This window comes from Colletotrichum tamarilloi (genome assembly GCF_030869305.1).
Source record: "Colletotrichum tamarilloi strain Tom-12 chromosome Unknown Scaffold_17.1, whole genome shotgun sequence".
Taxonomy (NCBI): Eukaryota; Fungi; Ascomycota; class Sordariomycetes; order Glomerellales; family Glomerellaceae; genus Colletotrichum; species Colletotrichum tamarilloi.
The window spans coordinates 139163-163039 of record NW_026849400.1 but is presented as its reverse complement, the minus strand read 5'-3'; the positions used below and the strand labels follow the sequence as shown (position 1 = coordinate 163039).

Genomic DNA, 23877 nt, shown 5'->3' with positions numbered 1-23877 from the left:
CGCGCGAGTGCGCATTTCCCAATTCCCTAGTTCGCAAACCTCGGTGAGTATCAAGCATCTTTGTGGTTTGCACGCTTTCTTCGCGTAGAAAAGTCTCAATGGAGCACTCTGGGGCTGGGTTTTTTTTTTCGGCTTCGCCTCCCTCCCCGTCAACTCGGTATACCTACACTTTCATGAATTCCGCTTCCCACTCCAATCGTTTTCCAAGTTGGCCTTGGCCTCATTCCGAAGAATGCCTATCTCTGTTTGACTCTTCCAAGTTGCCTCGTTGTGTAAGAGTGGCCGTTTTCCGTTTCTCTTTCATCTTACAAGACATTACATTACGGTGTACTCCGCCACACCGGTTGGTCTCGTCGGTATGGGAAAACTTGACCGAAGCTCACTTGTCTACCAATGCTACGCAGACCGGAACAGCCCTGTCTTACAGACTGAGGACTCTCTCCCTTTATGGAATGTACTTTGGCTGTTGTCGAAGTCGGTCTGACAACGTTTCACAGTACCTGTCACCCAGTCACCGGATGAAGGCGCCTCGAGTCAAGATGTCATCGAGTGACCATTACTGGCTTTGAAGGGCATGTTCTCAGGCGGATCTTGACATATCATACTGGCAGCAACGCCCGGTTGACCGCAGAGTGCTGCGCAGAGAGTTTCTCTTTTACATGACGTCGAATTACGACACGAGGAGGCCGCCACTCTGACGTACCATTACGAGGCACACTACGACAAGCACGAAGAGTTTCGTTTTCCGAAGTCCAGTTTGCAGTTGCAATCCTATTGCTGGGCCGATCATGGCATATGATCGCTCTAGTTCTCAGGCGTCTATGTACATGGTATTGCATTGCCCCCGTCGTGCCCATAAACCCCCAATGCCAATACCCGGTCTCTCCCATGCCTTACCACCACATCTCCTACAGCTAAAAGACATCCTCGCAGACACTCGTGTCCAAGACAAATCACGCCCGCTCAGTGATCAACACGCTGGCGGACTATTTCGACCGTGCAATTGCCGCAGTATTGGTGTCCGCAGCCGGGGTTGGTACAGAACACGACAATCTCAGGGTTGTATGGTCCTTGTCTACAGTGGTCCTGGAAGCAGAGGCGTGTTAGTCGGAGCATGCCGTAGACGACCTAACATGAGCAGGGATGGTGCTGTCACTTACACAGTACCAGACCTGGAACTCGATATACTGCTTCTTGCTGCTAGAACTGCTGCCGTGGGACTTTCCGCCGCCGCGGCCCTTGGATCCTGAGCTCTTGTGGTGAGCCATTGTTGATGCTGATGTTTGATGTGGTTGAAAGAGATGACTGAAAGTCTGAGAGTGATGGAGAGGTGGTATTGGTAGTGCTTGATGAAGTTTCTGAAAACCGATGCTGGTATCGAGGGAATCACTTGAAGCTTTGTGAGTGCAAACAGCTTCTTTTATATCCTCGGATTCGGTCCTCTTCCTCAACGAAGCATTTGTAAATCCTCACGTCCTTACATCCTCAATATCAAAAGGCGCGCAGTTGCGCAGCTAGCTTCCTCTGTATTTCCTTGAATCAAGAGTCACCAATCGCAGATGAGCAAGTAGCAATCCTCGATTTTCCTCTTCCTCAACCATTTTCCTCCGAGGCTTGGCTTCTTGCGCCACCTCCCCGGTGACAATTACATGTTCTCCTCTTCCTCAATACCAATCGTTCCCAAGGTGGGCCTCGCGCGCCTCTTTTTTCCTCACGTATTTTCCTCATATCTCCTCCCGGTGTTTCAATCAACGTATTACGATGGGGACCGATTCCTCGCAAAGTCAAAGTTGGCCTCATGGTCTCATAAAAAGAAAGAATCGTTCGGTAAATGGAGGTGTCGCCGCCAGTCTTTTTGCTTTGCACTCGGTGACCCGGGGGTGTACGATTATTCTTGGCCTCCCCTGTGGCGTCACTGCCGCCTCCGACGTCGCCCTTCCCGAGTTCCCGGTTGAAAGGGCACCTTCCATCTCAAGGGCGGTGGGAACGTTGTGTATGTTGTGCATCATGGCCTGCATGGCGGACCACCACCACCACCAACTCTCTCCCGAGGCCGCGGGGTGGGAGACCCCAAGGTATGCGCGAGGCACAACGTTCGCCACGAGGCACCCTGGCGCCATACCCCAACGTAGTATCTTACCCCTACCCAGGGACTTTTTTTGCATTTTCATAAGAGAGCCTAACTTGATCCCATCACCCCTTCCCCTCTAAAGTCGTCCGCGCACGAAGCGAGGCAGCAAGTACCGAGACACGGCCGCGGCATCTCACAGACACACACACCCCCTATCCCGCCTTTCAACCAACGCCCTTTGCTTACTCGTAAAGCTCACAGCCCCGAAGCCTTGGTAGCCAATAAAGCTGACGGGGCTTTTCATGGGTCTCCCTGAACCGCACTCTGGGCTGCATGCAGGTCCTTTCATGTGATTTCCAAGGTTCCGCGAATCCTACTGTGAGGTTGATGTGACGACGGGCCTTGACGAGGCCCCATTACATGTTCCCCCAAACTGAGGAACGAATCATGTCCTTTGAATTGAAAGCTTTCAGGGCATTGGCTACTTTACGAGACTGCCTCGAGGTGGGCCTCGAGGTGTTTGTGGTGGCTCATCGGACGGACCATGCTCGGATTGGTGTTCTAAGAGGAGGTCATGAGGTATGCATACATCACAATGTCCAAAGGGAGATGGAAAGACCTTTTGGCATTGGAGCTCTATTGGCACGATGAATAGGGAGGCGGCATTTTGGCTTCCCTCCCGAGGGTGCCTTGAGTGAGTGGCTTTTCAAGCTCTCGGGCAAATGACGTGATATTACTCGTCACTGTTCTGAGAGAATTGCGCCAACGTATGATGAACAATTTCAACAGCTACATGGCTCGCTGGATGTAGGCAATCCAAGTGACATGTGACATATCCACGTGAACCTCGGAAGAGACCGGTCGTAGTTGAATAGAAACGTTGCCCAGTGCTCAGAAGGGCACCGCGTTGGCTTACATCGGGCCTATAGTCTAGTCTCATCCACGGATGTGACATTTCCAGTACCCGAGTTACGAATTACCATAAGCAAACAAGGCATCCAAGTTGCTCTGTCTTTTCATTACGTGAAGCTTAAAGGAATTGTTCTTGTCTGCGGCCTGTAACTGCAATGCAGTTTCTGTGGAGTCGGGCTTCGCCACACTTGATCAACTTACACTCCAATCGGTATTGTCCACTGCCTGTTTGGCATTTAACCCCATGAATTCACGGCATTTCATGGTTCGAAAGAGATTCTAGACTTTCAAAAGGCTGAGTAACGTTGCAAAAACGAAAACAGATGAGTCCATTGAGGAGGATATGTCGTGAGACTTTCTAGTCTAGTATCTAGCAAATGACTTGCGTCCTAGACCCCTCTAATACACAGAGAAACATCCAATGAAAAGACAGTAGTGAGCAAGGAAGCTGTACGTCGTACCCAGTCGGTATCCTAAACAAAAGAGATAAAGCCCAATCAAATAGTCGATCCGGCCTAGGCCCCCTAGCACGTCGCATGCCTGTATTGTGAGTCAGGTGAGAGCGACTAAAAAGGACACAGCAGTAGATCCAGCCAATGAAAGACAAAGGAAATCTAAGTAAGTAGGAGCGAATCGACAACTTCAGACTAAACTTCATCCACCCTCAAACACAACTCCGAGTGGGCGGAACGGTTTACACCACCCCGGGAAATACCCCTGTTGCTCCCCGCATCGTGCATTGTGCTTGGCCAAGGGGGTTCAAAGTAAAGTACTTTCGAATGATTGTGTGTGCCGTGGGTAAGTTGGTGGAATTTGCCGCCGCTGCTGCTGCTGCTGTTGCGCTGGCGTGGAGAAAGAACGAAGCATCATTGAAGGCGACTATCGTACTCTGCGAGTCTGAACTTGGCAATAGGTGCAACGTCTGGTTTGGCATGATGGGCAGTAGTCGATTTTCGTGGTCATTCCAGAGTCACCGCACTGGCACTGCTCATTGTCAATCATTGCGTGGGAGAAGTGATGATGGATTAATTTTGACTTACACACGTCCAGACCTCGACGTAAGTCTTAGATCCCATTGTGATGGGTTGAGTGATCGCGCGAAGAGATTGGGGAAAAAAGTAGGAGATTTCTAGAAGGCTCGGAGAGAAGAGTAGTAGATTCTTAGATGAGTATATCTAGCAGATGCTTAAGAGGAAGTTGAAGGCGTTGATGGTGTGATGAGACGACACTTGTATCTCAGGAATCAATCCATCTCTTTATACTTCCAAAACCTCAAAATCAAGTCCCACGTCCCCTCGAGCGTATCGTCCGCAGAGTCCCACTGACATTACAATCGACGGCTGTGTCGAGAAAGCCTGGCCAAGGCAATGGAATTGTTGACCAACGAGGTTTCAAGCCACCGTACAAAAGTCACTAGACATTTCTTCACGGGAAGCCTTAATCGGTGACAGGGCCGACGTGAATGAGTCGTCTTGGTGGAGACTCCTGTCGTCGAGCTGGTGCCCATCGTGGCTGTTCCAGAAGGCATCCTGCTTGCCTCGGCGAAAGTTGGCGCAGTGACGAGTTCACACTCCATAACGCGACGTCGAAGACCACAACTGCGCCTGCCTATCAAGACACCTCCAGACGATTGGTATGTAACGTCTGCCCTAGTAGGTCCCGTACAGGTGTTTCGATATCCAGAGCGGTGATTCGAGGCGATGCTACGGTATGTCCCAGTGCAGGCAGATAGGAACACCTACGGTGGGTGATCTGGAACAAAATTAGCCCAGACATTAATCAAGGAAATATCCACCAGTGATGAGGGGAAGAGGAGAATATGACTCCTTGTGTCTTGCGCCGAAAGTACGAAGGGCGGCAAAAGGACGCCATGGGCCAACATACGACGTGGGAAGCCATCCAAATTCCCAAAACGAAGCGAGCTTGCGGCTCTCGGAGGAGGCTCTGCTGTTGCGGCTCTGCGGCTTTTGTCGGTACTTTTGAAGGAGTTAGTTGACTAGGATAGACTCGAGGACCGCCCTGAGCATGTGTGTTCCACAAGGGCAAGGGGAACGTTGCCCTGATGCCGCGATTCTCACCGACAATCAGGCAGCCACCTTCCCCTACCTGAAACTGAAGGCTGATTTCTAAAGGGAGCAGAGCCGCATCCGTATGCCCAAGATGGACCTTGGGCTGGCTCGACTCAATCCGGTTTCGATTTGGCCTCGAAGTTGGGATAGAGTCATGCCTTCGTTCCAGTTGTAGCTATACTTCATCGACCCAGGCATCGGATGCAGCCTTAACTCCCACAGGTGCGCGTGCGTGGTGCGTATGCGGTGTGTATGCCGCCAAGACGAGAATGACAACCGGTACTTGGGGTAATCAAGGGAGAATTGTTTGCCGGACCTCGCCCATTTCCGATGTGAGGTGAGATGCGAACCGCCGGTAGGCAGCAGTCTTGTGAAGAGGGAACAGAGAAGGCGTCGGATTGTGTTCTGGAGCGAGGTGGGAGTGAGGGGGAAATCGACATGCATGAATTGCGTAAGCATGCGGAGGTCTTGTCGATATGCAGGCTCCATGCTCGGTTCATTGAGATAACATGTGTCACGTGATTCTCTTTGATATCTGCCGTTGTTCGAGGTCGTTTGGTAGAAGAACGAGTGTAAGCTGAAGAGAAACTTCGAATAGTTTCGGAAGCTAAGTTCTAGTAATTATCCGCCGGGAATATACTTCTGAGCTGGTCATTGTTTGAAGTTGAGTTGGCGATAGGTGAAGGTGAAGTTGATAGAAACGAACCTATGAACAAAAGGTTGTACAGCAGCGAATTAGGACTACTGTTGTCAGATGAGAGGTAATAAAATAGAGATGTAGAAAGACCTTGACCTATCAGCCGAGTGTACTACACTCAATAAAACTTACACAGCGTTGTCGTTGTATGGATAGCGTCGGCGGGAAACATGCAGCATCCTATCCGTGCCTTTCATTCGCCAGGATTACTCGTCTGTCCTCCGACTGGCGCGATCAAATCGTGGGGAACGAACCATCTACGATGTAGTCAAGTCGAATCGTGCCATTGAGGGTGTCCATATATTCATGAGTGCGGTGTAGGTGATCATCCATTCAGGTATTGTTGCAGCAGCTGTCAAGAAATTTATGCCAGCGACGACAGACAAAGGACAGAGGTGAAGAAAGGGGGTAGTTGAGCTTCTTATACTTATGGCTATGCGGCTCTTTGAAGCGGCTGGCCACACGAATGCGACGACATCTTGTGATCCTCAGGCTGATACCTATGGTCCTGGTAGCCAACGCCTAGGCAGAGCCACACCTTCATCAACTCTCCTAGACAGGTCATGCGTCTGTGAGGAGTTATTGACCCATGTGCCGTACACAGCCTGATGATCTGACCGACCATCACCTTGGAATTCGGTGGAAGAGATGCACAATCTTCAAGGCAGGCCTGAGTGTAGCAAGCTGTTAGACCAAAGTAGGAATAGGCGATATATGACAGACAAGCTGAGTGAATAAGAAGATGCCGAGTGCATGATCCTTGACATCTTGCTTTGAGGCTCAGTGCTGGATACCCATCAGGCACAAGTAACCCAGGCTGGTCCCCTCAGCGGCGTGATAGAGGGATGCTCCCAGTATAGTCGTAAGATCTTGATGGCCTGATCATCCAGGATATAGATCACCTTAAGTTGGAAAGCAATTAGATAGTACTGGGCTGTTGAGTTGAAAGTGCAAGAGCCTGCTTGCTTTCGTGTTACTTTTGAATGAAAGTATTTTGTAATTGTTCTCTGGAAATGACTCTCATCGGTGTGTGTTATTTGCAGTTTGCCTGCCCCTCAGTTGGTGGTGGCCTTGAAGATGAGGTGGTCAACTGAGCTCACGCTTATCATCAAGGTCTAAACGATAGAACCAAAAAGAGTTCACTCCCCCGGTGCTGAACTGGGGGCTACATAATTTGGTGCTCATACTGGGAAATTCGAACTCGAACTTGTAGCCTGTCGTCGAGTAGGCTGTGGGCATGATTGATTGTTGACCTTAGACCACTCCACTACCCAGCCAGTTTGGCCTGACCCGTCGACCTAGACGGGCGCCTGCTGGCTGGTGACAGGACTGGACTTGGAGGGGTATATGAGGGCTTTCCCGCTGTTCCTGGGCTTATTCCATCCGGGTTGCGTAGGCTGATATATATTCTAGAAAGTCATCGTCACCGGGCGTAGCAGCCTAGTATGTCGGGCGTCAAGGGTGTAGCATTTTCCTCCACCCACGCGCGGCTGAAGATCCGATCGCTTGGACGCGAGTATCTGTAAACACTGCAAGGGGAAGGGAAGGCATGTAATTATAAATTGAACCGCGTAAAGGGCCTCTTTTGGCCACCGAAGCTGAAACATATAGCTCTTGATGGTTACCAATGAACCGTCAGCTGATGAATGAAGTCAGCTGAAAACATCGACAAGCCACGTTACCGCGTAATGCCTCACGAATCAAATAGAAACCTGTCTCGTTTCTTGATACGCGATTTGAATCATTATTGGAACTTGGCAGACAGACGTGTTGTCGTGGGATGAATCAGCATGCCCACTCATCTGGGGGATTCTTCATGTTTGTTGGACCGGAGTGAGACAAAGTGAAGGCGCAGTACCTAGGTAGCGATCAGAGATTGGATATCGGACGAACCACGCATTGCGGATTGCCTGGTGAATTTTCCGCGGGAACTTCTCCTCGGGGAACGAAAGGGCAGTGTCTCGCGGCTGAGAGTTGCGTGTCGTCAATTGGATGTTTTGGGATATGGCAGATCGGCATGATCCAGTAAAGAGAGAACATGGTGAAGGGGAAATCGCAAGTGGAGGGTGCTGACGCCACGCAGGTGCGGTTGTAGGGCTGAAAGCCACTGTTCTCGTTATTGATCCACTTCAGCACAAGGGAGCCATTGTTCTACGCATGTTCTGCAGCGTAAGGTACCTATTGCTACCGCCCCTGTCTTCCCTGTACCCGCTATCTTTCAGCCCTGTGTAAATTGACAGTAGAAGTGAGGTACCTAGCAGTAAGGTACAACGAGATTGACACTGCATCCCATGCACGCACCTCCGAGCGCCCAGAACTTGTCCGTCGCCCCGGCACCAATTTCCGGAAAGCACGACAACCATCTCCAATCCTGCGCATTTGCGTATTGTCGCATCGTCTGCGCAGCTCTATAGCTCGCAGCTGGTCGCTCGCAACTTCCACGCTCTCTTTTGGTCGCCGACTTATTTAATTTGTCCTCTTTCTTGTTTCCATGTGCCGGAAATGATTGCGCCGTTGCAATGTCCCAAGCCACCAGCACGAAATGTGCCTCGCGATGGGTGACGCGCATCATCCCCCTCATCATCACTGGCACAAGCGGGTATGCTACCTACGTGGTCGTGGCCTTTCTAGGCGGTGAGCTGTTCTCGTTCACATGGCTTCTTTTCTCTGCTAATCTTTCGCTGTAGTCGACTACCTGTATAGAACCAGGGGTGAGCATGGCGCCGCCATTTCGACAATCACCCTCTACCTCTTCTTCTACCTCCTTACGATCGCCGCCTATCTACGAACGTTCCTAAAAATCAAAGCGGACCCTGGCTTGGTACCGCTCGGCCCACAGGCACAACAAGCATCAAGAGAATCGAACAAAAAGAGCAGGCGCAGAAAGGAAGGAGACTTGGAAAGTCAGCCTTACTTCACAGGCCCCGATCAGGACCCGGACAGCCCCGGCTTGGAAGGATTCTATAGCAAGGACGTATTTGCATGCGAGAGTGACGGACGGCCGAAATGGTGCTCAGAGTGCCGCAATTGGAAGCCCGATAGAGCTCATCATTCGAGCGAGGTTGAGCGATGCGTACGAAAGATGGATCACTATTGCCCCTGGGTCGGCGGCATGGTGTCGGAGACCTGTGAGTTGATACCGTTCATGGCACGGGTCCAATACTGACAGGAAACAGCATTTAAGTTCTTTGCCCAGTTCACTTTCTACTGCGCTTGTTATTGCGCAGTTGCGCTGGGCCAGACAGCCTACTGTCTAGCTTTACAGGTGCGCGATGGGACTGTGGACGGGAGAACGATCTCAGGCGTCGCCATCGCAGGTTTCTTTGGACTTTTTACATTCCTCATGACTGCGACTTCTTGGCGGTTCATTTTACTTAATATCACCAACATCGACGCCCTTCGAAAGTCCTGGGTCCATCAGCTCGCAATCAGGGTACCAAACGATACCCGGCCCGGAAATAGCTACGGCTTGATCACATATCCTCTACCAAAGTATCCACAAGGGATACCTACCTCCTCGGACGCCACCATCGATAGTGAAACTCCCCGCGATAGACTAGCTACGCGCACCTTTGCCATTGTCAGGACCGAACCAGATGAAAACCCGTGGGATCTCGGGTACGCTAGAAACTGGACGTCCATTATGGGGTATTCCTTGATCGACTGGCTTTTGCCCATACGCGGGTCACCATGCGCCAATCATGACAGCATGGAGAGTGACTACGAGATGGGCCCGTTTATACAAACGCTCAGAGAACGGCACGGTCTACCTGGCCCAAGTGGTTCATCTGGCGGAATGGAGATGCAGGAGCTGAGAGATAGCAACCGTTGACCGAGGCCTGAGCATATCGAGCGGCCTTGGCACATTTAGGCGTTAAAAGGGGTTGGGCAATTCAGGGGGGCGGCGTTCTATTTTGGTTTATATGCCAATATTCACACACCTACACACATACGTAACTAACGTTAAGCCTTCTTATGTAGTAATTAATTCAGTATATGGAATCTCGGGCAGATCAGCTCCAGCTTACACGCGTTGCCGGGATGTCTTACACCACAGCCTTCTGATGTTCCCAACCGTACGGCCAGATTCAATAGGAATATCCGGACGACTGGCGCTCCAGCAGCCACCCTATAGACTTATTCTGGGCGTGTTCAACGTTCACGCGGACCGGCCGACCTAGGAGATCCACCAGGCCGAAGAAGCGTCCACCGAACGGCGGCGGAAAGGGTGGGGCCGATCTGATGTCTCGTCGCCGCCCTATGTCCAAGGCATCATGAACTTGTTCGACGACCTCTCCTGTCACATACGACCATACCCATTGGAAAACTCGGGATCCCGTCCGCTCTCCCATAGATAAGCCAATGAGGGCCGGATTAGTAGTTGGGTCGGTGACGACCAGCGAATACCTGGTGTTGTATGTTTTTGACGTTTTTTGGTGAAGATATTGTGATTGTGGTGGGTGACGATGTTGCGATATATCCTCCATGTCATCGGTTGGGGTTGGTTGGCGGTAGCTCTTGACTTTGTGGGACGGGCGCCATACAGCAGCTCTCTGGTGCCCCTGTGACCCTTCTTTGGGTGTCTGTTCAATAAATTCTTGGCTGCACTCGAATCGATCGTAGAAGACTCTACGAGTGGAGTAAGGCTGCAATGAGGGGAGAGATCTTCACACTCATAGACTACTTTCGTGTTGTAGACGGACTTCTCAGTACAAAAGCAGGCCATTTCCTCTTCATTTATCATGGCACGTCGGTGCCGAACTACCGATCTCAAACTCCAAACTCCAGCCTCCTTGCCAATCGTGAAATCCTCCATGCCGTAGCAGTTGCTGTGATCCTGCATCAAATTGAACCTTCGTATACCTAATATCCTAAGCCAGACACGTGAAAATCGGAACTTCAATCCGGGTCTGAACAGTCGTCACACTTTGTGTGATTACAAGGCGTTGCGTTGCACTTCATATTGTCGTTCTCATCCGTTCCGCATAGCTCGCTGTTGTTGTTCTCGCTGCACTCGCAGCACTTCCAAGACCCTTCGGGCATGGACTTTGTGCTGTTGGGAGGGAGTTCCGACGTGTCGGAGTCGTTTCCATCGTCGGACCTAGGAGAGTGCTGGTTAGTTTATGATTCAGAGAGAAGGAAACCTAGTTCGCTGACTTACATGTCGTATGATTCGAGTCTGAAAGATCTGAGAGGCACGGAGACAGACTTCAAAATAGATTGAGAGATTGACTGTGATTCAGGTCGAGCAGGTCGAGTTTGGCGAGAAACAGATTCAAAAGAGCGTGTATCGATCGATACAGCTTGATATGGAGTAGTGGTGTAAGTTATCTAGGTCTAAGAAGGTGATAAAGATGAGATAGACAGAAATACTAATTTGCTTCGGTATATTCTTTGAACCATAGCAACAGGTCTCTAGTCTCATTATATATGTGATCAATTTCTACCATGTTCAGATGACACTGAAGGCGGACGTATGCCTTCCGCATCTTCAGGACGAGCACTCCAGTCTCAGATCAGAGAATCGGTTTAGATCGCTTTGCGCAGGTCTACCCCATGGCCGAGCTCCCTCGGACGTGGCTCAAAATAGCAATGATACATTCTTCCCGAACGAAACGTTCCTAGAAGAAGGTGTTCTTGGCCCCCGCTCGTGGTTCCAGCGTCCGATGGGTGTGCTGGATCTTGCGTCAGTCGTTCTATCTCGACCAGTACAGCATAGGGCTCCGAGACCAACCCCCACCCGCAATGCCAGGAGAAGCCATCTCAGCTCCGGAGAGGTTTCCAAATAAGGACCCGAGAGGAAAAAAAGCGGTTCCTGACTGGTTGTCTCAAAGGTCAACATTGGAATCAACATTCTTGGGCTGACGCCGGTGATGCGGTTACGCCTGCTCTGCTACCCGCCGCATGTCTCGAGAGCCGCAGCGGGATGACCGGGCTCTTCAACTAGTAACATGGGGGCGAATCCTGCAGGCGGTGGAATAGGAGTGGGCCGTGTTAGGTGAATTTCTCGACTTCATCGCCGGCACTTGGGTTTGGCAACCAGTCAGCTACTATGCCGCGATACCGCGGGACGGAGACGAGACCGGGAGCCGACCCCAAAGATGACCATAGGGCCGTGGCCGTGGCTTACCTGTAAGGATAAGGCAATGCGGGACAAGGCAACGCTAACAATAGGGCAGCCTTATGGCTCACCTTGAAGCTTATAGTTCAACAGAGGTAATCCTGCTGTTGTGTATGGTCGAGTACCGCAGACACCTCGGCCTGCTTCCGTGCAGCTTTCGATTTCCTTCACCACTCCCCTCTGCCGAAATATAGTGAGGGGTTTTCCATGTACGTCGCGCGCTTAACCCGGGGGTCCGTCATGATCGAGATCCAGGCCATCCATCTCGTAAACGTAGGGCTGAAGCGGGGTCGATATGTTGACTTCGGGATACTACTATTTATTAGCAACAATGACTCGTTCTAAGACCCCTCTTAGTCCAAACGGACTAGCTTTGCGAAGGGACGGCGCCTTGTTCGAACCCCAAACAAGCCACTCCGTGAATTTTGCAGTGAATAGAGATTCCCACATTCCAGCCGAACGGTGGACCGCACAAGGTGGGTTTCAGGGTGACTGGATGCCTGATAGTTTATACCAGCAAGACCCTCCGAAAGAAGCCTTATGTCATATCGTCGACTTCTGTGCAACCGAACCTCCTACGAAGGGCGGTGGTCAACGGAATCACGGGAACCCAGGTTTGACACGAGAAACCCCCGATCCGAACCACCAAGTGAGTGGATGCCTAGCTGCATCGCAGGAAGCATAGTAATCGTCATAGCATTACGTGAAGCGTGGGGTTACATATGGAAGCGAATTTGTGTCTTATCCTCCGTTACTTGTGGTGGGATGCCGTGCCTCGTAGTCGGCGGCAGCGAGGCTTTGCGGCCGGCGCAGTGTCATGACCAGTCCCCATGTGCGAGGAGATATGCAGCCTGTTCTTCATTTTTCTCTTCTCTTCAGATTGGTCAATTAAACGCTAACGCTAGGGCAGTAGACGCGGCATGCAGTCTGAGAACCGGAGGACGAGTGTTGATCTCCGTGATCTGCCAGGTTAGTGAGAAGGTAGAACGTCTTGATGAGGTAGGTATGTCATGAAGCTTAGTATAATCAGAGGTGAAGTGGGGAAATTAGATTGGATAGACTGACTCTGGATTCTGTACCACCTGCTTTTTTGGATAAACAATGTGCGAAATAGTGACTCGCAGCCTGCTGCTGATATCATTGGGGTCGATTATAGAACGATGTAGACGCAGCAGGCTCGCTGGACTCTTCGACTCAGACCATCCGGTGACGGTAGACCAGAAACAAAATATTCTCGGCTTGGAGGCTGAGACAGAGCATCAAAGGTACAAGAGACCATGATCCACTCAGTGATTCAGCTCGAGGTATTTGTGATGCTTTAAAGCTCGGCACGCGGCGTGCTTTAATTATGATCTTGCAGTCTCGTGTTGCCTTTACGGCTGTTGCCTGATGGGCGCCTTTCTCATAGACTTATGAGGCGCTGGAAAGGCGCGCAATGTACGGAGCACTAGAGCTAGGAATGTCTTGAAACGTATTTCTTGGCACGGCCGAGGCTGCGTCTTCCAAGAGCTGACATACGACACACCATCATGAAGGTTGCAGCTGTGTGACCGCACCGCTCAGGACTAGTTTAAACGTTGAGAGAGGGCGAGGATGATGTTCACACGTGAAGAATTGAATCGGCGTGTCCGAATTATAAGCTAGATATAGGGTAATGACGAAGAAGGATGCAGAGACGATCCTGATAGGGAACCAGCCAAGATGCAGATTTTGCACGAGCCTGATGAGACTTGATAGCGGCTTAAATAAGCGGACGAATGATGCAGCATCGCGGCGTAGCAATTTCCTCAATGGCGAATCACGAGAGGATGAAGTAGGAGTATTAAGAGCACCCAATGAGTTCGTGCAAGATGGACTGTTGTCCTCAAGGGACTCAACGACGAAGAAAGCAGAGTAATGGCATGTTGACGAAACCAAGTGGTATGCAGCCTCATGTCGTCGGACGATGAGATTGAGATGTAATGAAGCCTTCCCTCTCTAAAGTAGATGGAGCCGATGTCGTTGCAGCAGGTTGAAAGATGAGCGCTGCGAGCCCGGACGTCTGCGGGTCATCGTTGGCTAAAGGTGGATCTCTAAAGTGCCGCTGACCAATTGAATTCTCGGCAAAACCTGACCTGTTGCAAGTGTACGTACCTAGCTTCGACAGACACTAAATGGCAGGCGCGTTTGCAGGCGCGTTTACCTCAACGACCTGCTAATCTCTGCGTATAGGAATTATCCGTGCAACAACACATCAACCATCTCATCGATTCCAGACAAACGGCTGCACTGGGCCTTTGTGTTGTTGAAAAACGAGGGATTAATAGAAAGTGGACGAGAAGGAGAATTCTGTTTATCTACTTTGCTGTCAACGACGTCCGGTCCATGTCGACCCAAGAAATACGCCGTTGAGAATCCGGCAAGCGAGCAGGGGGCCTCACGACGCCTACCGACGGCGACTCGGCGGCACCCCCGACGTGATATCATGTCGTCCTCACAGCCCTTCCGGGAATCTTCCCCTATCCACGGCATCGGCAGACGCAAATCTCAGTTCACCTTCAAACAACTGTCCCAACTAGCGACTTACAATACATCCTGCCCCTTACGAGTTGTAGCCCACATTGACCTAGATGCTTTCTATGCACAATGCGAGATGGTTCGTTTGGGCGTGCCTAAGGACCAGCCTTTGGCTGTCCAGCAATGGTACGTGGCCCTTCCGTCTGATCATTCTGTCAACTAACAACCCTAAGGCAAGGATTAATTGCTGTCAATTATCCGGCACGTGAGCACGGCATCGGTCGTCATTGCACTTTGACGGATGCGAAGAAGCTATGCCCTACATTAGTTGCCCAGCATGTAGCAACTTGGCGAGAAGGCGACGACAGGTGGGCATACCGTGATGATGCTGCTGCCAACATCCAGAGCGACAAAGTCTCTCTCGATCCGTACCGCCTTCAGTGCAGAAAGATTCTGGCAGTCATCAAGGAAACTTTGCCTGCGGATCAGCAAAAGGTTGAAAAGGCCAGCATTGACGAGGTTTTCCTTGACCTCTCCGCACATGTCCATGCAGTTCTCCTGGAACGCTTCCCCGAGCTGAGAAACCCACCACCTTACGACGATCCGACGGAGAATCTTCCAGCCCCGTCCGTGGCAGCCCTGGACTGGCAAGCGGATGCTCTCATCGACCTGAATGAGGAGGAGGAGTCCGTGGACCCAGACTGGGACGACGTGGCGATCCTTATTGGGTCTGAGATTGTCCGCGATGTCCGAAGACAGATCCTGGAGAAGTTACACTACACATGCTCCGGAGGTATTGCCAAAAATAAGCTGTTGAGCAAGTTGGGCTCCGGGCACAAGAAGCCCAACCAGCAGACCGTCATTCGAAACCGAGCCGTGGCCCAATTTCTGTCAGGCTTCAAGTTCACCAAGATACGCAATCTCGGGGGGAAGCTTGGCGAAAACGTGGTCTCAACCTTCAACACTGACGCCGTCGAAGAGCTATTGGCCATCCCTCTGGATCAGATGAAAGCAAAGCTAGGTCAGGACACCGGAAGCTGGGTTTTCAATACCATTCGTGGCATCGACGCTAGTGATGTCAACTCCCGCACACAAATCAAGTCGATGCTATCGGCAAAATCGTTTCGGCCCTACATCAACACCCCGGAACAAGCCCATCGCTGGCTGAGGATCTTTGCTGCCGACATCTTCGCCCGCTTGGTTGAAGAGGGAGTTTTGGAGAATAGGCGTAGGCCGAGGACAATAAACTTGCACCACCGGCATGGCGGCCAAATGAAATCGCGCCAAGGCCCAATACCCCAGGGCAAAGCACTAGATGAGCAAGCCTTATTCGAACTTGCGAAGAACCTCTTGAACCAAATAATAGGGGAAGGCAACGTCTGGCCATGCGCCAACCTCAGCTTAAGCGTGGGCGGCTTCGAAGACGGCATCACAGGCAACATGGGCATCGGCGCTTTCTTGCTGAAAGGAGAGGAAGCCCAGGCGCTAAGGCAGAGTAGCCGCGAAGCAAGCGATATGCCCATTCCTGAAGAAAAGCCGCCAAAGAAACGTCGGACGGAGGGAGGGGCGATCCATCGCTTCTTTGCACGTAACGTTTCCACTGACGAAGAAATGCCGTCCGACGGTGCATCCGCGAAGAGCGATATCAAATCCCGAGAAGAGAATAAGTCAGGTGAGCCTTCCATGGCTGTTCCAGGTACGAGTCTGGCGCACGAGGAAGGCAATGGTGGCTTCCATGAGATGCCAACCACGGGCTTCGTATGCTCGCGGTGCAACACGGGGTTTGAAACGCCAGAGGAGCACCAAAGCCACGAGGATTGGCATTTTGCCAAAGATCTACAAGACCAGGAACGTGGCAAGCCCACACTTGCTCAGCACTCATCTGCCACCCGCAGCTCTGGCCCGAAGACTTCAGGAACTTCGGCCAAGCGGGGAGGCCGCGGCGGCAAGCTCGAGCATGGACAGAGCAGACTGAAGTTTGGATGAATCCTGGTGACATGCCCGTCTTTGCCAACATCACGCCAAAAGTCTGTCGAGCGGGTCCTGCCGCCTGATACGCAACGAGACTTGGAAGTTGGTAAACTTTGACGCCCTGAGGCCTGGTCCAAGGGTCACCGCAGTACAGGAGATTGACGGCAAAGCCCCCGACGAACCTGAGGAATCATCACTGATGGGCGTTTTCTTTCCAAATTCAAGCTTCACCAAGCGAATTATGAGGCGAGTCTTACACAAGGGTACCCACCGGGCAGGGACGACATGACTTCGGGACCCGGTATTGCTATCCGTTGTTGCCCAGTTGGGCACCCGGTACAGCAATTTGGGAAGCAATCCTGTCTCATAGTAGACTCAGTCGCGGACCTGGGCGTTGCTTCCGGCCTTGCGCCGGGTTACAGTCTATCGGAGGTCGTGGTCATATGAGACATGAGGACGGATCAACTTGGCGAACCACAACGGCCTGACGAGACAGGGACATACATGTGGTTGAGCGTCTCCGCAGGCGCAACCGACGAGTTGGATGGCTACATGTGGATCGAAACTACCCGCAAGTGTCGTCATTCCAATTCCCGCCTGTAGCCTTCCGCGACGCATCCGGATCCTCATGACCCACGGGTTTAACCAATATTGGGAGCGCCAGGGGCAGCAGTGCCAGCGAGCAAGGCTTCGGACACACGATTTACAAAGATGAATACAAAATCTTGAATGAGAAAACGGCATCCAGTACGTTTGTGCTCTGGATGGAGGAGACCGGCGCACATCGGATCCCTGATCGAGGCCGGTTCCGTGATACTGTTGGATCGAGGTTCACGCATCGTTTTGGTTGCGTCTGGATTGACACAATCCGGATGACGTCTGCAAGTGATTGGTTGCTAATTAGGCATCTTTTGGGCCAAGGTGGGTTGGGCCACATTTTTGGCGCGAGGCATTGATACCCAACGTTGCCAACCACCACCTGGCACCGACGCACCGTTACCAACTCCCCGACTAGCAACACTACTCTGTCTCCGTATTCGTACTAACCACACAAATCAGCGTTTGCGGGAAAAAAACACGCACTCGCCTTGTCTTGATCCGTGGACCATCGCGGACAAAATGGAGACTGGAAAGGAAAAGAGACGGGGCATTCCCGGCAGTCGGAAGCGATAGGCCACCGCTTCGCAGCGATGCACTGGGGCCACATCGCCGACCCCGAGTGGATTCGCAGCAACGGCGAAGTCAATTTTTGATGAGGACACCGCCAGCAACCGCCGGACGATCAAGAGACAGGGCAAGCAACGGCATGCTGCGCCGTCAAGTCGCGAAATGGCCGGCAGTCGAGGGCAAGGGTCCCAGGAAACGAACGTCCGTCGTCCCACGCTCCACAGCCACGGGGTTCTCGTAGAAGTCAGCCGGGGGGGGGGGGGGAGCGGGTGTCATGACTGTCAATGAGGACGTGCATCGAATAAGTAGTTTTTGCGCCCTGAAAAGCGCGCCGGCTGGTCGCCGTCTGAGGCTGGGATATCCCGTCCTGGTAGGGTACCAACAGCTCGGTCAGTCAGACTTGAGGAAATTGAAAGGGACAGAAAGAAAAAAACAAGTCAGACTCCAGGCTTGCATCGTCTAACCATTCTTGCCTTTAGCAAGCTGACATAGGCAAAGAGGTCATCAGGGGCTGGAGAGTTGCTGGGGAATTGCCAAATCAAGTCTGCCAGAAAACGCAACTTACGACACTGGCTCACACGCTTGAATTCCAAGCGCGCAGACTATACATGCACTTACGGACTGGTTTCTGCATTTAACACTTACCTGTTTCCAGAAGAAATTAGCCTTTGAAGTCCACGAATGTTTCCCAGCTTGTTCAACGGGGATCGACACGGATTGTAATGTCCAAGCGGTCTCCCGTAGCATCCTGCCCGACTTTCCAAAGTTACACAGACACAATAGAGTACACACTTCTTCTTTAGCCTCGGCAAGCAGACTGCCGCTCAAGGAAATGGCCTAGCGGATGTTGGAAAACGCCACTACGCCAAAGTAGTCAAACGTCTTCTCGATACATCCTTGACAAGAACAGCCCAAAACGCCATAGAACGACGGTCTAGAAGGGACTACTCACGAGCCACATCTTCTCCAAACTACTTCATCCCAAGCCGATGAATGCAATTCAGCCTCAGCTACGCCAAATTCTCAAACAAGAATACTTGGGGCGGAAGGTCTGGATCCTTTTCGAACCCCCTATAGGCCATGAGGCAAGCAACAGCACCGGACCTCACGATACCCGGTCCTAGGAGAAGGGTTGGGCTCAATCAAGGGGAATGGCGGATCTCAGACACCCCAAGGACGACCATAGGCCATTGGAATCAATCTACTTTGAGCTGCTGCCAATCTTCTCGCGTTTTCGGCTCAACAGCATCTCCCGCACGCAACTCTCTCGATTGGGTCTCGACATGCCGTGTCGCATTGGATGAGTTTCGACTTTCTAAGGGGCGGAGGCAGGAACAAATAATACGCGCACCATTGAGCCGACCCCCCCGGTGCAGCGAAATTCGAGCCTGCTGTAACATGGAGGACAAACCTTCGCATTGGATCTCACAACAGCTCGCCATCATGCCGTCTGTCTCATCTCTACCCTTTTGAGCTTGACACGACATTATACCACGTATAAGGACCGCTTGGCTGCTGCATCTTTCTGGCTGGGTTATTGGCCAGCCTGAGAGCATGTACCAAGCTGGCCCGCCTTCATTGCCTTTTGTTCGTCTTACGTGCGTCTGTTTGAACAGCAATGGCGACAAAAGCAGGTAAAGGCAGGCCTCAATATTCCAACGAATACCAACTGAGTGTTTGGATGCGAATTACGAGTGCGTGTGCGTCAACAGCCCTCGCATGTTTGCTTCTTCTCACAAGCGCAAATACCGTACTACTGTACTTATCCAGACGTACTCACGCACGTCACCGTGGATGTCTGTTTGATGCGGTCCTAGTCATCGGGGCCACCCAAGTGGTGGTCGTGGTGCGCGCTAAAACGGAGCATCGAAAGCCCTACTGGACGGGACGTTTCCTGGGGCTGTCCCGGACTTGGACAGACGTGAGTAAGATTTTGTTGTTCATAGGCAGTGCGCGCACGACGCAGGGAAGTTCCTCGGTAACCCTTTTGGGCAGCGCGATCAGTCAACCCAACCTCCCAACCTCTCTCGAAGCTGCAGGCCTGCACCTCATCCCGTCTCCATCCACTCAGAGCGGCCGCCACCCATTCTTCCCTGCTGCCGCCCAACCGCTCTCCGCCTCTCTATCAATGTCAATCTGTATCCGTACGGAGCATTTGCACCAGGTTTCTGCTTTGCGCGTACCGTCCCGCCAGGTGGCTCTTACCGCCTCTGCTGGCTGGTCAGGTATTCGTTGCGTATCCATCTGTACCGTGCGTACCTTGACTGAGGCTGGGACGTACAGCTTGAGATGTACAATGGGATACCTCTCATCCTCCCGCCGTCCGTCTTCCTCTCGGGAACTAGGCGGCGCAAGCTGGGCTAAGCAGGCTATCATCGCTTGGCCAGCAAGAGGCTAGACTTGGGCCACACCATAGGTAGACGCAACACAACCCACCCCGATGCCCCCCCTCCTGGTGCACTAAGGGGATCCAGTGGCATATTGGCCAGGTTGCCAGGGTTTGGGTAGAGCGCGAGGGAAAATCCGCACGGGACTGTCAGTCAGCAACGTGGTGCCAGCAAGCCCTGTGGTTTCCTTGCCTGGTCGGTCCCGAGCAGGTTCGACTTAACAGAAGGAGGAGGAGAGTAAGGCCTCCCATCCTACGTACCTCATCATCTCACGGGGGGTGGAAGAGCAAGATGGAAGGGCAGAGAGGGCAAGCGATTGAGGCAGAGGATGTGTGTGTGGATGTCGTGTGAGTAAGGTACATAGTGTAGGTAGTCTACGGAGTATAGGCTTAGGTTATTCGAATTGCCTACATGAGGCGGCCTTACCTCGCATTCAGGCTGCTGCTACCAACAACAGTGAAATAAGGCAAGGAAAGGTACAAGAGCAGTACTCCATACCAAGTACACCTCGCGCCTCAACGGCTCAGAACCGCAGTTAAAAAGTGAGGTCGAGGGGTATTGGTGACCAGTCATAGGCGGACCTCACTGACCACACTGACCACACTGGTCACTGGACGCAGAGCCTAGTGGTTGACTGGTCCACGTCGGTGACTTCACTTACCGCTGCCCGCTAGGTCCCGGTTTTTCCTACCAGAAGCCCCCACCCCCAAGAGAAGAGCCAGACTCTGGCCTCTTCCTTTTCTGCGCCCACCACCCACTCCCTGCCCGCTTTTGCCTTCCCGTTCTTCCTCTTTTTCTTCCCGCCATCTCGACAATCCCATTTCTTACTCTCTTCCCCTCCTCTTTCTCTTTTTTCCTCTCCTGCTCTTTCTCTCTCACCTTCACGTTGCCTCGCCTCGCTCGACCCTCTCTCTCTCGACCGGTTACCCTTCTCCCTCCTCCTACTCAGACCACCCCCGCTTTCAACCGTCAATATGTCGAGATCCTCCCGTGGCCCCCCTCCGGCTTCGTCTGCCCCTCAGAGCGGCCGCTCCAACGAGTACTTCGTTCCGAGAGATGGAATTGATCGCGAGGTCATCACCGCCGATATTTGCCGCTACCTCGGCAACGACGCCCTCGTCCGCCCGGGTCACTACGAGAACCCCCAGACCGGACAAGTCTCACAGGGTTACTACATCACCGCCTACCGAAACCTAACAACAGTGAGTGGCTTTGCTCCACTGTCGTCGCCTTTCGCTCGACCAGTATACTGATGCAACGCCTCCGTAGGCCATGATCGACGACTTGAAGGCCGATTCTGCGCGATGGGAGGCAGAGAGGCGGCAGCAGGCCGCCCGGAATAGTTCAGGAGGTACATTTGCCTCAAGAGACGCGACGGCTCTTTTGTCGAGACGTTCTAACTCCCCTACAGCAGGGTACCGCCAGTCGGAGACTCACTCCGCACGCCAACACTATGGTCCCACGGATTCCACTGGCTACCCGGACGTAGGACGTGATTCCTATGAAAGCACCCCTAGATATCCAGGATCTCAAGCCCCAGGTTACTCGGGGAACTCTGCCCAGGGCTACTCTGGATCTACCCCTTCCTATCAACAGCAGCCTTCTTCTTCTTACTCAAGTGGTGGGTATCCCTACTCTGGACAGCCAGACCCAAGAGCCGACCCCAGGTACGCTGGACAGAGCCAAATGGGACAAGGATACGGTGAACCCCCGTACATTGCTACGGCCGCGAACATGGCGGCGCAAAGAAACTACCCCGCCGACCCCTACGCAGGACAGCCCTCTCGGACTCCTACTTCGATGGCGCCTCCGCCAGGAGGGCCGGCTTACTCTTCCGGATCACAGGTTCCGGCAGGATATCCCACAGGTTACTACCCGCCTTCGACGTCAGCCTCGTACGGTTCCACGCCGGTGGCTTCTGATCCGATGTACGGACGCGGTGCGTATACAGCTTTGTACCCCAACCCAACTTCTTCGACCGAATCTAATTATGTAGCGTCCCCAGCAGGTGGTGTTGCTCACCCGTCTCTTTCTGGCCAAGGAGGATCACAGTATGATAAGCCCCCTGCACCCCGTGGTTCTGCTCCTCCATCGAGTTCCAAAGCTCAGACGACAAGTAGTGGATCATCGCACTCTCGCCGCAGCGAAAGGGATTCCGACAGGCATCACCAATCCGACCGCCATCGCCCCCCGCGTCGCTAATACGTTACCTTCACTGGAATTTACTGTAGCCACTCCGACTGCACAGGACGCCCGTCCTGTGAGTCGCTGTCATGAACTTGATCCTAATGATCTCGGGTCTTGGACCCGTTTCCCGGTGTCGGCTTCCTTATCTTTTGTTTTTCCTGGATAGACCCTTTTCCTGGATTCGAGGTGTGGAAATCACATCGTGAGTTGCAAGTATGCATCTCGCTCTCTCCGTTGTCTGGCTTTGCTGGCGTTTTGGCTCTGCGCGGCCTCGGAGTTTCCCTGGCTCTACATATCTTCCTGGACCGTTACGTCTCGAGTTCTACTACATCCTGCCCGGATCTCACCTGGACTTGACCTGGATTTCACCAAGAATGGATTGTGCCGCGCATACCCCTGGACGTTTTACGACTGCATATATGGATGGGCTTACGATTTTTGCTATTCGATCAACCTTTTCTTTTCCGCAAGTATGACTTGCTACTACGTGTTTATGGCCCGGAACCCAGGAACGGAAAAGGACGTACTTTCTTGAACCGAGTCGACTTTGACGACTTTTTACACGGACCACTTTGCTGTCTGGAGCCGTCCTGGCGGTGGATGTAATGTCATTTTACTCTCTTCTCCTGGTCTGGGTTTCATTCTTCCTACTTGGACTTTTGGAGTTCGGGGTCATCATGGTGTTTCGTTATAGAATGGGTGGCGACGGCATCTGGACAGCAAGGTGAGTTAACGGATTGCCAATTTTTTTGACCAACTTCGAAAGGATACTCTGCCAACTTCCCCCATGAGGATCTGAGACACTCATGATTGAGAACTCTCATTTACCTAACGTCACAGTCATTCAACCGGACTCGTTGCACCGCAAACTACTCTCCACTGGAAAAACAAAACTGGCCATTTGCAAACCCGGATCAGCTTTTAAGCACTCGCACCGCACCATGGACTTCATTCCATATTTTGGAGATTCCGGATCAAAGCTTCATGGACCAGCCTGTGGAAGTACCACCCATTGGACAGTGGCCGTGGACAAGAAAGGCCTTGACCCCCACAACCGAGACTCCCAAACCCTTTTGGATCTCGAGTTAGCTCACTGAGCTCAATCAAGAAATTTACTGGGAGGAGATACATCTCCAATGTGGGTGAGTTATACATGGCCTGGCCTGCCAGCCATTTCGATACAATGGCCAAGACATTCCATCGATCATGAGTGGCCTTTGCCGGTCAAACACACCTTGGCACCTGACAACATCCGTTGCTTTTTGGATGCATGTTGCGATCATCAATGCAGCCTGCCATGGGACACGAGTCTGGCGGTTCATGGTACCCACTACCCACTGTGACCTGAAGATGAGGCATGGTTGAGGTTCACTAGCGCCAGGCTAGGCACATGGTACAAACGACTCAACCCTACCTTTCTGGACTACTTTCCCTGAACTGCGGCTGCCCAGTCTTGCGGAACACTTCCTGGATCACGTGGAGCCTTCCTGGCAGCTCTTCCGGAACAGCTCGTTAGTCACCGCTATTTCTATTCGTTCTGTGTTTCTATTCGCATCGTGGAACCATATCTACCCAAGCCGGGACATCGAACGTGCGAACTAACACGCTCGTCGCAGGCTTCACAGGGAACAAGCGCACAATGTTGTAGCCAGGATGGATAGCAGTGGCTCAATAGAGCGGACTTGATGTATTGCATATATCGGCGATTGTTTACGTTTGGACCCAGATTTTTTTGGAAAGTTTTGGAGTTGTGGTCACATCTACCGGATTTATATTATGCGATTTTTGTTGTTGTATTT

The 23877-nt window shown here is 52.2% G+C and overlaps 9 protein-coding genes across 9 annotated transcripts, besides 1 other annotated feature; 6 read left to right on the top strand and 3 right to left on the bottom strand.

Annotated features, from left to right (window-relative positions):
* Positions 1 to 963: 963 nt before the first annotated feature.
* On the bottom strand, positions 964 to 1268 carry CTAM01_06216 (uncharacterized protein; the record flags this gene model as incomplete). The annotated part of the gene is made up of 2 exons (XM_060522244.1): positions 964 to 1086; positions 1161 to 1268. 2 exons carry the CDS (start codon positions 1266 to 1268, stop codon positions 964 to 966), a joined length of 231 nt encoding a protein of 76 aa, XP_060382972.1.
* A 2594-nt stretch (positions 1269 to 3862) lies between these two features.
* Positions 3863 to 3946: a sequence feature (Short protein (CTAM01_06215, KAK1500763.1) was converted to a misc_feature.).
* Positions 3947 to 4758: 812 nt separating this feature from the next.
* CTAM01_06214 (uncharacterized protein) lies at positions 4759 to 5496 on the bottom strand (the record flags this gene model as incomplete). Its single annotated transcript, XM_060522243.1, has 2 exons — positions 4759 to 4959; positions 5161 to 5496. 2 exons carry the CDS (start codon positions 5494 to 5496, stop codon positions 4759 to 4761), a joined length of 537 nt encoding a protein of 178 aa, XP_060382971.1.
* A 2772-nt stretch (positions 5497 to 8268) lies between these two features.
* CTAM01_06213 (DHHC zinc finger protein) lies at positions 8269 to 9581 on the top strand (the record flags this gene model as incomplete). The annotated part of the gene is made up of 3 exons (XM_060522242.1): positions 8269 to 8383; positions 8437 to 8877; positions 8926 to 9581. 3 exons carry the CDS (start codon positions 8269 to 8271, stop codon positions 9579 to 9581), a joined length of 1212 nt encoding a protein of 403 aa, XP_060382970.1.
* A 1067-nt stretch (positions 9582 to 10648) lies between these two features.
* On the bottom strand, positions 10649 to 10792 carry CTAM01_06212 (uncharacterized protein; the record flags this gene model as incomplete). The annotated part of the gene is made up of 1 exon (XM_060522241.1): positions 10649 to 10792. One exon carries the CDS (start codon positions 10790 to 10792, stop codon positions 10649 to 10651), a length of 144 nt encoding a protein of 47 aa, XP_060382969.1.
* Positions 10793 to 12110: 1318 nt separating this feature from the next.
* CTAM01_06211 (uncharacterized protein) lies at positions 12111 to 13151 on the top strand (the record flags this gene model as incomplete). Its single annotated transcript, XM_060522240.1, has 4 exons — positions 12111 to 12137; positions 12326 to 12484; positions 12776 to 12839; positions 12985 to 13151. The coding sequence occupies 4 exons, from the start codon at positions 12111 to 12113 to the stop codon at positions 13149 to 13151; spliced, it is 417 nt and encodes a 138-aa protein (XP_060382968.1).
* A 1183-nt stretch (positions 13152 to 14334) lies between these two features.
* Positions 14335 to 16352, top strand: CTAM01_06210 (impB/mucB/samB family protein; the record flags this gene model as incomplete). The annotated part of the gene is made up of 2 exons (XM_060522239.1): positions 14335 to 14552; positions 14600 to 16352. 2 exons carry the CDS (start codon positions 14335 to 14337, stop codon positions 16350 to 16352), a joined length of 1971 nt encoding a protein of 656 aa, XP_060382967.1.
* A 1237-nt stretch (positions 16353 to 17589) lies between these two features.
* Positions 17590 to 17745, top strand: CTAM01_06209 (uncharacterized protein; the record flags this gene model as incomplete). Its single annotated transcript, XM_060522238.1, has 1 exon — positions 17590 to 17745. One exon carries the CDS (start codon positions 17590 to 17592, stop codon positions 17743 to 17745), a length of 156 nt encoding a protein of 51 aa, XP_060382966.1.
* A 1440-nt stretch (positions 17746 to 19185) lies between these two features.
* On the top strand, positions 19186 to 19902 carry CTAM01_06208 (uncharacterized protein; the record flags this gene model as incomplete). Its single annotated transcript, XM_060522237.1, has 1 exon — positions 19186 to 19902. One exon carries the CDS (start codon positions 19186 to 19188, stop codon positions 19900 to 19902), a length of 717 nt encoding a protein of 238 aa, XP_060382965.1.
* A 963-nt stretch (positions 19903 to 20865) lies between these two features.
* On the top strand, positions 20866 to 22093 carry CTAM01_06207 (transcription factor RfeG; the record flags this gene model as incomplete). Its single annotated transcript, XM_060522236.1, has 3 exons — positions 20866 to 21093; positions 21161 to 21242; positions 21306 to 22093. 3 exons carry the CDS (start codon positions 20866 to 20868, stop codon positions 22091 to 22093), a joined length of 1098 nt encoding a protein of 365 aa, XP_060382964.1.
* Between the last annotated feature and the right edge of the window lie 1784 nt (positions 22094 to 23877).